At 31.1% G+C, this 13,134-nt stretch overlaps 1 protein-coding gene across 1 annotated transcript in view; it reads right to left on the reverse strand.

Moving 5' to 3' along the window:
* Positions 1-816: 816 nt before the first annotated feature.
* Stxbp5 (syntaxin binding protein 5) overlaps positions 817-13,134 on the reverse strand; it is a 165,875-nt gene continuing 153,557 nt past the window's right edge. Inside the window, exons 29-30 of the mRNA XM_077802187.1 lie at positions 6,442-6,662; positions 817-4,927 (exon numbers count right to left, since the gene is read on the reverse strand). Of these exons, the coding sequence (XP_077658313.1) occupies positions 4,886-4,927; positions 6,442-6,662 (263 nt within the window). The 3' untranslated portion in view covers positions 817-4,885. The remainder of the gene's footprint in view (positions 4,928-6,441; positions 6,663-13,134) is intronic.

Genomic DNA, 13,134 nt, shown 5'->3' on the forward strand with positions numbered 1-13,134 from the left:
CCATTGCCATTAATGTACCTCCCTTTTTAAGTGCCTCAAACGACCTACAATAAAGTAATACTGATGTATTTACACATACTATAAAATTTCAAATTAAACCATAAGCCTCATTGCAAAGTACTGGCAAAACTGACATTCATGTTTTTTTTTTTCCTTCATGTAAAGAGAGAAATAAAAAGAGCACTTACAAGTAGTTGTGTATTCAATTTATAAATGAATTATGACTAATAAAATTTAAGACTGTATTAGTGACTAAAGGAAGCAATGTCAGAACCCTAATAATTGGGAAGTTATGAAAATCATTTAATTCAGCTGAGAAAGGTTAGTTAATAGTTTTCTTTTGGTTTTGGTTGTAACAACCATTTTCTGTCCACAGAACCTTTGGAATTTCTGAGGCAGCGGTAAGATCATTAAATCATTAATATTCACAGGAAAAATAATTCCTATAGCACTTTACAAGAAATTGATCAGAATGATGAGAAGAGCAATTAACAAAAACTGTAAACATATCTTCACATTCATTTTTAAATGAAAAAACAAAACAAAAAACAACCACTTTTTATGGGCATAAACTTCAATCAAAGAGAACACCCTAAGAGGAAAAAGCAAAGAAAAGAAAAGAAAAAAGAACATTTAAGATATAGCAGTTAAAAAGCCTAGGAATATTGATCAAGTATCAAACTGATAAGGAATAAATTCTATAAACTACAAAATAAAAACCTTCATTGACAAAAATACATAAACTCTGTTTTCATTTTTTGGAAATTTATTTTTAAAAAAGGTAGAAGAAAATACCTGGAAAACTATTTTAAATATATATATATATATATCTATAGTTATATTTTAAAACAATAGGTAAAGTAGGCATCCAACAGCAAGCTGTAGCTATTGAGAAAGACCTTGAAATTACTGTTGTGGGCATTTTCCCCCAAAATAAAAATAACATTTGAAAATGCTCAATAGATTTTTTGTTTTGTATTTTTAACTATATCAATAATATCTTTCCTGACATGTGAAGACTTTAAATGATGTATGATTTTTAAAATTAATTGTATCTCGATATGAGATATCAATATTTCTTATTATAAGCGTAAAACATAACTTTTTGTATGGATAATATACATACTTTTTAAGTACTTTGACTTAAAACTTAACAAGTTCACCGTTTTTAAAATTAAAGTACATTTATAAAAATTTCATTTTAAAACCAAAAGTATATTCTCTAGCAGTATGTATAAATATAACATGTTACTGTATGATTGTAAAACAAATCTGAAAGTGTTGGAATCATTTAAGACCAAGAACACTGAAACAAATAGGAAATAATTTTACTTCTTTTTATCTTTAACTATATAAAACCCTATTAAATAAGGTTTTAAAACTGATCAGTTTGTTTAAGGTAAAGCTAGCAGCATATTCATGATTTTGGTATTTTTTAATACAATGTATCACTTGATTTTAACTGAGAAATGGATTAAATGATAATAAAAGTTTTCCTTACCTAAAAAAGTGCAGAAAAATTCAAGTTTAAAGTTCAGTGCTCTTTATTTTGCAGAAACAAATAAACAAAATCTCCAAAGTTGAAATGTAAAATAAATCTTTGCCACAAAAAATTTACCTTTGGATATAGCTTTTCCATCGTCACATGATAAATGCCTCAAGCAAAACATACATGGAATATAAAACTCAAGGTAAAACTCTAGAATATAGAACTCAAGTTGAAACTTTGAACTCTGTGGTGTCTTCCACATATTCCTTTCCTCAGCTGTTTCTGCAGTATCACCTGTAACCTAAAAGTATATAACACTTTCAGACTTGTTTAAGACACATATCTCTACATGAAATAACTTCAGAAGAACCTACAAGAAGTTGTAAGTAAAATAAATGTTTCTTTCTTTAAAGTATTATGCTGAATTAAATTGCAACATATTTACACACAATAACAGACAAACAGCAGCATTGTTTCACATCCATAAAAAATTAAAAAATTAAGAAGTTAGTAATTAACTTATTTGAATTTATAATATCTTTTTGGAAACACTTCATATGATTGAAATGCAAACCAAAGGTGTTAATGCAAAATTCCAATTTGTTAAGAGTATAAGATTTTAAATAACTTTCTAAGCAATGTATATGGATTTTAGTTTTGCAAAGTGAAACAAACTGGGTATGTGGCATGTAAATGGGAAACCACTTTCTACTGACAAAGGCTAATTGATGAATACTTCAATGATTTTAGTGCAACAAAATGCAACAAAAAACACTGACATGGATAAAGCACACAAAACTCTTTAATCTTTCTGATATTTTCTATTTTGACCTCCTTTCTTTTATTTTCTTCTTTTCTTTTTCTTTCTTTTTTCCGTTTTGGTTAATTTTCCTGAAATCCTGGCTTGCTGGTGACTACTACTTTTTGCATTAAAAAAATATCTCTCAAATTACAATAAATTCCCTGGGTTAGTTATTAACACAGACTCTTATCTACAGACTGAATCAAGTGTTAACTCAGAAGTTTATTTCCTATGCTAAAAAAGTAGTTTAAGCTTTTTAGTGCTAAGTGAGTCTCTAGTTTGTTGCACATGATTTGTAGATTAATTTTAAAAATAAAATAAAAAACTCAAAACACTGATTTAAGATTTTCTTATAAAATCCATCTCAGGTTATTTAGTCTATCTACTTTTCTAATTTGGAAATAATTACAAGTTTGGTTCATTTTATATACAAGAAAAATGACAGTAAAAATAGTTGATATTAAAATAACAAAAAATAGCACAGCAAATAAAATAAATAAAGCTAACATGACTTTCCAAATGGATGGACAATCAATCAATATATTAATTTACTTAATGCTTCTTAACTTTCTTAAATCTATTACTGCTGATTTTACTGATGGCATTCACCACCAAACTATACCTATAAAAATAATCTAATATTTCCTGTGACATATCATGGAACAATGGATCTACTATTGGATAATATACAAATAAGTAATTTGTAAACTGCTCAATGTTCAAACACAGCTGATACGAACTAAACAGAAGTACGTTATTCATCAGCACTTTCTACAAATCCAAAAACTTTTGAAAATGACTGTATTTTAAAAATATTTCTTTTGACTTGATTTATCATCTGTATTACACATCACATATATTTAGGTCCTACCCAATAATATTTAAAGTAAACTTTGATGTAAACTTTTTCATCCTGCAGTGCACATTATAAAATGTAAACAAAAGTTTTCTTAGTGAAAAGAATAAGGAAGAATATATGCATAACAGAGTGCATGAAAAAGATGTTCTACATATAGCTTTAATGATCATATAGAATAGAAAAACAATCATGTTTGCAGTCAATTTGTGCTCAGATAATATCTTAATGAAAAATAAAATTACTTAAAACAATTTTTATAGAAGACAATATTAAAATTTCATTAACATTAATTTTAATGCTTCTATTTTGATCTTCCTTTGCTGCTTTAACAATAATCAATTATGATCTCAGATTAGCCTGTATTATTAGATTGCTTGCTTCCAGATCTATGGAGTGATTACTTTCCTGTCTGTAATGCTATTCTATGAACCAGTCATTCATTGTCCACAGCTATCTTAATTTGCATTGTATTCCATTACAGAAATAATTTTGTTACCAAAGTGTAAGTATTTTCCTTTTCTTTGGCTTTTTAAAACCTTGAAAGGATATGTACAGATTTTTTATTATATTTATACAGCAAATATTTTGTAGGTCATCAGACTAGACTCTTATATAGATACTTATTGACAACAGATGCTTATAGTTTTCCATGCGATAGCATGTGCACTAAGATTTAATTGGCTCATCACCTGAGTGTATTGGAACTGTTAGCAAATAAAGGGCATTTTAAAAGGGGAGCTGAGCATTTTACTGAAATAATGAAACTTTTTTTTTTAAAGCAATTTTAATTAAATAATGCAAAGGTACATTTGGTTAAACATTTTATAAAAATTCAAGCAAAATTAAAAACTTAGCCAATTTCAACTTTTCTACAAATTTAACCAGTAACTACTTTGGTCAGATCCACCTTTAGCTGAATTAATGAGAACGAGGACAAAGGACATTGAAGTATTCTCCTCCCCACAATGGAGGTTTTTCTTACTTTCCACACTGCATAGCCACTACATGGAAACTCCCAGAATGATGAGCAATTCAGTCATGCTCTACACTTTTCTTTTCAATGAAAAGTGATGTATCACCTTGTTTTGCTTTTGACAAAATATGAACTAAACACAAGTATATAATAACAAGAATCCAAGAGTAGCCCATACACAAGTCAACTATGTGTATGATTTTATTATTTAAAGCCCACCATTCAGCTTAGTCTAAAGAAAGGGAAATAGTTTGTTTCTTTTTCACTAATGATACTGATGACCAGTCAATTTAAGGGAGGGAAAGTCCAATACAACTGTTTATAATCCAGTCCGATGACACAAACTACTTTAGCTTCAGAACTTTGGACTTATTGCCTCTCCCCAAAACAGGTCAAACACTGATGGCAGACACAACAGCATGAAATCTTTTGGCATATAAAAGTTTAATACAGGAATGATCCAAGGAATAGTCCCTGCCATGTCTCCTCAGCTTCCCCTTTTGTTTCTTCATCTGTCACACGTGACCTGGTTAGTATCCAAATTGTCAACTCACAGCCTGCACACACCATATATTCCATTTTGAGTGTGTGTGTGAATGCCCCTCAGTTAATGCCAATTGACTGAGGTAAAACAGTGCATGATTGTGCTAGAAAGTATTCGGCGATGAACATCCGTTGAATGTTAACTTTCTTAAATCAGTGAAATAAAAAAGGAAATTTTTTTCCTTCTGGCTGAAGTTGGACTTAATTGGATTCTGGGTGTCAGAACTGGTACCACTTTTTATCTTTGTATTTCAACATCATCTAAAGAGGAAGAAAGTGGGGGGGGGAGAGAAACATTTTTAAAATGCCAGAAAAATGGTATTTATAACTGGTTTCTATATTTTTAAAAAACATTATGTTATTCTGAAACATTCTCTAGTGTTACTATATTGCTTACTTCAAATCATTTTATTGAAAGTATTAAGAACTGTTCTATTTAGAGGAAAAAAGTGACTACGACCATTAAGAACTAGCTGGGAAGGTCCTCAAATTTCTTAAGAGAGGTGACCCTAATTTGGTGACTAAGCTAATAAAACTACAAATTACTTTTCTTTTCACTTAATAAATGAAGAACCTGAGGCTTCTAGGGGCTACTCATGTCAACATAATGGTGAACCTGGGATTTGAGTTCAGGCTGTCTGATTCAAGAAGCCATGACTGTAACCACCTCAATGTACTATCTTCCTTAGACTCTTAATATGACTGAAGAACATCTAGCAGAAGGAAAAAGCTATGAATTTGAGCTTTTTGCTAACTATTTAGAGTGTGGATATATTATGAAATCATCAAAAATGCTATTTGCCTTAGGGATCATTAAGTTAGATGGTAGAGCTCTGACAACAAAAATCTAGTGCTGGATTGAAGGCTACTAACCTACATCTGTGGTGCATGTGGGCACATCTGTTTGAGGTCCTGAACAAGTATTTCCCAGGTCATGTTACCTCTTTCATGCATTCTAGATTTCAGCTCTCTTGAGCAAAGAGGAGATGACTTTTGGTTGAAACATTAAAGATTTAGGTGCTCAAGTAAAAAAAAAAAATAATTTTGATATGGCTCCTTCAGACAACAAACTCAAAATATCAAGGGACAATCTAAGAATTAAATATGGGGAAGTACCCCATGTCAAAGCATGGAACGGCAGAAGTGCAAAAGTGAAAAAAAATGTGTATTTTACATAAGTCTTATTTTAAGTTCAGTTTTTAAGGAGCACTATGTTAGTCCACAAAAACATGTTTATCAGAGGTCATTTTGAGATCCCTACTTTTAGCATCTGTTTCTGAGCTCTACCGTGACTTAAAAGTACTTCAAAATGAGTTCAATGCAAAATGAATCATATTAATTGGTTTCAAGATAAACTTAGTATTGTTTATTTGCATCAAAATGTTATCCATTTTAATTATTTAGATTTACCAGGCAGAATCAATGAGGCGAGTTACTTCCTTCTCTAGGACAAGGTGAGAGTATACTCTAAGGTATTAAGGAAAATTAGCATTGTTATGCATTTGCTAAGAAATAGTTGCAAAGATGCTGGCATTATTTATAGATCCTGAAGGTGAGCAGATCTTCCAAATTTATAAACTTCAGTAAGAAATCAAAGGTTACTGAGACATATTCTTGTAAAGGTTCCCTCTGGTGGCAAAAATCAGGGATTTGTGCTTGTACAAAGGATATAAGCAAATTCATGTATACAGAAATACACAGCTATATAAATATAATAATGTTCATACTTGCTTTGTCTAGGGTTTTTTGTTGAAATATATGTTGGACAGACATACCTCATGAGCATGTTTAGAAAATGAATCTGCACTTGATAACATAGCTGCTGTTCTTTCTTCTAAGTCACCAAGCTTCTGCCCTCTTTCATCCAGTGCCAACCTGGCTCGTGCCAATTCACCAACAACTCCAGAGGCTGCCCCTTTCACACCTTCAATGCCACCAGGGCCAGGGATATGCTGTGCAAGACTCCGTGAAGCTTTTCCTGAGGATGACTCTCCAACTAAAAGGATTTGATAAATGAAAGAGTTAATTCAAAAGCTGAAGATTTCTATTAATATAAAATCCTACTACAAATTTTTATTTGAACAACAATATAACTGGAATATTTATATATATAACTATTATTAATGTTTTTCTTTTATTATAATGTATTAAATCAGTTCTAGATACTTCTTCCAAACATGCAAAATACTAGGCACATTAATAAATACCCATATTGAAATATTAGTCATATAGCATGACTTGTGCAAAAAAAGGGTGGTAATTATCTGTTGAAACGAGTAGTAAGCATACTGACACCAATTTATACAATCAAATATTATTCTTAAGAGTTCAGAAAATTAGAGATTATTAACTTAAAGATTTTACATTCAAATGTATAGATTTAAATATACAGATTTGATTTAGTTTTACCCCATAATTCCTAAAGACTTTCTCAGAAGAAAAATGAATTTAATCAGTATTCTATTTTAGACTCCAAAATTTGTAGATATCATACATTTGTTATCTCCATTTACTCTGTCTTTACAAAACAGATCAAGTTTTTCCTTCAAAGGATCATTGTTTCTCTTCCCTTCAGAATCCAGACCCTGAATGTCTAATACCTATTAAAGTCTTAAATTCTTACAAGAATTATTCCAGATTCATTCCCTCTTCTTTCAGTTTACCTTTAAAGGTTAACAATTCAGTGGTTTTTAGTTTATTCACAAGGCTGTACAACCATCACTTCTGATTTCAGAGCCTTTCATCACTCCCAAAGAAGCCCCCACACCTGTTAGTAGTCAGTTTGCACTCTTCCAGTCCTTGTCAATTACTAATATAGTCTTGTCTCTATACATTTGCCTATTCTGAACATTTCATGTGATGGATTCATACAGTATGTAACCTTTCATGGCTAGTTTATTTCACTGAGAATAACATTAAGGTTCATCTATGTTGTAGCATGTAACGGTACTTTTTTCCCTTTATGTATGAAGAACATATTATTGTATGTATACATTTTGAATATCCATCCATTAATTAATAGACATTTGGGCTGTTTCCGCTTTTTGGTTATTATGAATAATGCTATCATGAACATTTACAGAAACTTTTGTGTGAATATGTTTTTAATTCTCTTGGGTATATGCCCAGAAGTAGAAATGTTAGGTCATATTGTAACTTGATGTTTTAACCTTTGAGGGAACTGTAAGACAATTTTCTGAAGAACATGGACCATTTCTCATACCTATCTGCAATGTACAAGCATTTCATGTTCTCCATATCCTTGCTAACATTTGTACATATGTCTTTGAAAGCCAACATTGTGAGTGTGAAGTGTTATTTCACTGTGGTTTGATTTGGATTTCTCAAATAACAAATGATATTGGGCATCTTTTCCTCTGCTAATTGATCAGTTGTACATTTTCTTGGGAGAAATATCTATTCAATATTTTCCCCATTTTGAAATTGGGCTATTTGTCTTTTTATTATTGAGTTGTAAGTGTTCTTTATATATTCTGGATACAAGATCTTATCAGATAGCAGATATACTACTTGCAAATATTTAACTTTCTTTGGACTATCTTTTCACTGTTTTCTTGATATATTGTTTTGAAGCACTGTTTAAAATTTTGACAAATTCTAATTTATTTACTTTATTCTTTGGTTGCTTGTGATTTAGGTGTCATATCTGAGAAACCACTGCCTAATCAAAGACCACAAAAACTTTTACCTATGTTTCCTTCTGAGGGTTTTGTATTTTAGCTTAGACTGAGGTCTTTTACCCTTTTTGAGTTTATTTTTTATATGCTGTGAAATTGGGTCCAACTTCATTTATTTATTTATTTTTTGTATGTGGATATCCATTTGTTCCAATATCATTTGTTGAAAAGTTCTTTTGGCAAAAATTGAATTTTCTTGGCATTCCTGTAGAGAAGTCCATTCTTTCACCACTGAATTTTCTTGACATCCGTGCAGAAAACCAATTGACTATAAATATTACAGATTTACTTCTGGACTCTCAATTCTAGTCCACGATCTGTATATCTATCTTTTAATATTTATTTTTTTTTTTAGTTTTTGGTGGACACAACATCTTTATTTTATTTTTATGTGGTGCTGAGGATGTAACCCAGCACCCCGCGCATGCCAGGCAAGCGCGCTACCGCTTGAGCCACATCCCCAGCACATATATATCTATCTTTATGCCAGTATCCCTCTATATTGATGACTAAATCTTTGTGGTAAATTTTGAAATCAGAATGTGTAAATCCTCTTGGTATGTGCCCAGAAGTAGAACTGTTGGGTCATATTGTAACTTGATGTTTTAACCTTTGAGGTTAAAACATCAAGTTACAATATGACCTACTTTTCTCTGCCATACTCTTCTACCATGTTGCTCTGCCTCACCTTAGTCTTCTTTTTTGGGGGATATTAGTTTTTGTATGGCTATCTGTATTCCTTGCATTTAAAAAAATTTTTTTTAGTTATACATGGGCACAATATCTTTATTTTGTTTATTTATTTTTATGTGGTGCTGAGGATCGAACCCAGGGTCTCACACATGAGAGGCGTTTGCTCTACCACTGAGCCACAACCCCAGCCCCTGTATTCCTTGCATTTTGATGAGTCTTAGGAATATCTTGCTTTATGCAAAAACTCAGTGTGATTTGAATGGGTATTGTTAAGTGTATACATCAATTTGGGCAGTACTGATATCTTAATAGTCTTAAGTCTTCCAATTCATGAACATGAGATGCTGGTTCATTTATTTATGTCTAACTTTCTTTATATTTCGAAGTTTTCAGTGTACATGTCTTTTACTCTTTTTGTTAAATTATTTTCAAGGGGTTTATATTGCAAACAGAATTGTTTTTTAATTTCTTTGATTATTTGTTGCTAGCATATAGAAATGCAGTTGTTTTATACTGATCTTATATCTTTTGCTGAACTTTTTGATAGCTGTAATTTTTTTTTGGTGGATTTCTTAGGATCTTCTTCATGCAAGACTCTATTTGCAAATAAAGAGTTTTATTTTTTCCAATATGCATGCCTTCCACACTTCATTTTCTTGCCTAATTGTCCTTAATGTGGTGAATTACTGATTGATCTTTTCTTTTTAAAAGGACAAATCAAATTTGAATTCTTGTGCTTGATATATTACCCTTATTGGTTAATGTTGGATTTGTTATATTAATATGAAATTTTGAATTTTATATATACATTTATAGGTGACAGTTGCCTTTATTTGTTCCTTTCTCAGAGTGTTTAGGTTTTTACTAGAACGGTCGTGTTAAAATGAGTTGATAAGTGTACATTCTTTTTTGATCTTTTTGAAAAAGACAGTGTGGAAGTAGGTTTTTTCCCCTAAATATTTGATAAAATTTACTAATGGAGCCAAGTTTGTACCCAGAGTTTACTTGTGGAAGTCTGAAATGACAGTTTCAAATTCAAATAAGTATATTGCTATTTTTTTTTTTTGTCCACCTTGTTTTTTTAAGGAATTTATTTACTTCACCAAATATATAAAAAAAATTTAAATAAAATTATGTTTCATTTCCTCATTTTAAATTTTTACTTAAAATATTTTTTAATGCATTGTAGTTATATATGATTGTGGAGTTCATTTTGAAATATTCATAAATGCATATAATATAATTTGATTCGATTCAATCCCCAGTACTTTTCATTTATTTTCCCTTCTCTTCCCCTGATCCTCCTTCCTCTACTCTACTATACTGTTCTTCCCTCTATTTATTATTTCTTTTAATCTGTGCATTATAGTTATACATAAAAGTGGAGTTCACTGTGATATATTCATATATGCACATAGTATAATTTAGTCAATTTCATTTGAAAATGGTAATAATAACTTCAGTGATAGCTGTTTTCTCCATCCCTACAGTGATCACTTTTTCTTTCTTTATTCTTGCTTGGTTTCACCAAAAGAATCAACATTTTTAGCTTTTGTTATAGACTAAATGGTGTGTGCCTCCAAAGCGCCTATGTTGATATTTAATCGCCAATGTGATGTTGGACATGGGGCTTTTCAGAGGTAATTAGGTTATGAGAGTGGAGGTCTCATGAATGGGATTAGGGCCTTATAAGGGCCAGAGAGCTAACTTGCCTCTTTTCTCCCATGTGAGGATACTGAAAGAAGATGGCTACCTGAAAACCACCAAGAGGACTCTATTTCAGTCAGCCTTTTCATTGCTGTGATCAAAAGAAGTGACAAGAACAATTTTAGAGGATGAAAAGTTTATTTGGTGCTCATGTTGTCAGAGGTCTCAGTCCTTAGAAAGCCAACTCCATTTCTTGGGGACTAAGGTGAGGCAGAACAACCTGGTAGAACAGTATGGCAGAGAAAAGTAGGTCAGGATGGTGCACTCAGGAAGCAGAGAGAGCGAGCTCCCATCACCAGGAACAAAATGTATACTCCAAAGGCATGCAACCCCCATGACCTACCTCTTCCAGCCATATCCTATTTGTCTACAGTTACCACCCAGCTGATCCCCATTAGAGAATTAAACAACTGATTAAGTCAAACCTTTCCTAACCAAGTTATTTCACCTTTAAACTTTCTTGCAACATCTCACAAATGGCCTTTTAGGGATACCTAATATCTAAACCATAACAGACTCTCACCAAGAACTTGACTCTACTGGAAACCTGCTCTTAGATTTCTAACCTTCAGGACTATGAGAAATAAATTTCTATTGTTTATAAGCCATCTAGTCTATAATATTTTGTTACAGCATCCCAAACTAAGACTGCTTTGGTACATATATATTTTTGCTGTGTATTTATTTACCATTTCATTGATGACCTTAATCTTTTTTACTTTATCTTTCTATTTTTCTAACTTTTTGAGATGGATGCTCAGTTTAATCACTTTAATGTTTTCTTTTTCTAATACTTAGTATATACTTAGGGCTACTTATTTTACTCGTAAGTGCTACTTTGTATAAATACCAAATGCAAAATGGTTTTTGTCTGCCTGTTGGATCAGTCAATGGGTATACTGATTGATTGGGAAATTGTCTTTTCTAATAGTCATCTCAATATTTGTTTTTCTTGACTTTAAAGAGAAAATATTAGTTGTATTCAAATAGTGTTTTAATGTCTAGTTTTTATGACATTAATAGACTTATACCAAGCTGACTCTTCATTTGCCCTGATGCTTCTCCATCTTTTAAAGTTTCAACCTTTGTGTCCTTAGGCTTTAAAGGTGTTTTTTTTTTACATGCAATGAACATTTCTTTCACTTTAAAATTTTTCCTTGTCTTTTAAATGAAACATTTATTTTACCTATATTTGCTACCATTGTTTTCATTTAAGTTAAATCTGTCATCCTTTATGTGCTTTGTATTTATCCCACTTGTTTTGTGTTCTTTCCTTTCTTGCTTTCTTTTGGAACAACTGTGGTTTTTCCTACTATTCATCTGGAAGTTATAGGCCATTATTCTAGATTTTAGAAGTTACTCTAAAAATTATAACTAGTAATTATACTTATATTCTTATACATCAATTTTCCCCAAATCATTATTTTCTACACCTATGACATTCCAATGAGAATAATTTTCTTTTTATCTCATGCACACCTTTTAGAATTCCCTTGCATGTGGTGGCAAGTCTTACTGCTTGTTCATTTGCTTAAAAATGTCTCATTCTTGAAGGCTATTTTCTTTGTGTATAGAATCATAAATATTATCTTCTATCAACATATAAAAGAGCACCTTATTATCTGTTAAGTCATGTATCAGTCTATAACATGTTAAAAGACACATCATTTTTCTCTATCCAGTTTAAAGATTTTTCTTTTTATGTTTATTGTATTATATAAGTCTATCTAGTTGATGAGTTTATTAAAAAACAACTGAAATTCATTAGACCTCTTAAATTTGTGCATCAGCATCATTTATCAATTTAAAAAAAATTTAGACATGTCTTTACATATTGATTCTTCATATTTTATATTTCCTTCTTGAGGTTTAAATATGTATTAGATTTACTCACTGCAAGTTCTATTTTGGGGGGCTCTCCTCTATACTCTACATGTTTTTGTTTCTTTGTGACACATTTTGGATGGTTTCTTCTTTAAGTTATGAATTCTCTCTTCATAAGTTGTCTAATTTGCAACTTATGCCTATTCAGTGACCACCATTTTGTTTTTTTCATCTTTAGTTCAGTACTTCATTTTAGTTTTTTCCCTTTCTATGGAATTTTTATTTATCATCATGAACATGATATAAGTTGACCAACCCTAATCCAACTGTCCAGAATCCAAAACTTTTTGAGAGCTAACATGATGCTCAAAAAATTTCAGATTTTGTAGCATTCCAAATTTTCAGATTGAAACTGGTAAAAGTCTATGCAAACATTCAAAGACTCTAAAAATTCTAAGGACTGAAACACTTTTGCTACCAAGCATTTTGGTTAAGGGATATTCAACCCTGCATGAATAATTACTGCATAGTTTGTGTCTGCAAATT

Source organism: Urocitellus parryii, chromosome 8 (assembly GCF_045843805.1).
Source record: "Urocitellus parryii isolate mUroPar1 chromosome 8, mUroPar1.hap1, whole genome shotgun sequence".
NCBI lineage: Eukaryota > Metazoa > Chordata > Mammalia > Rodentia > Sciuridae > Urocitellus > Urocitellus parryii.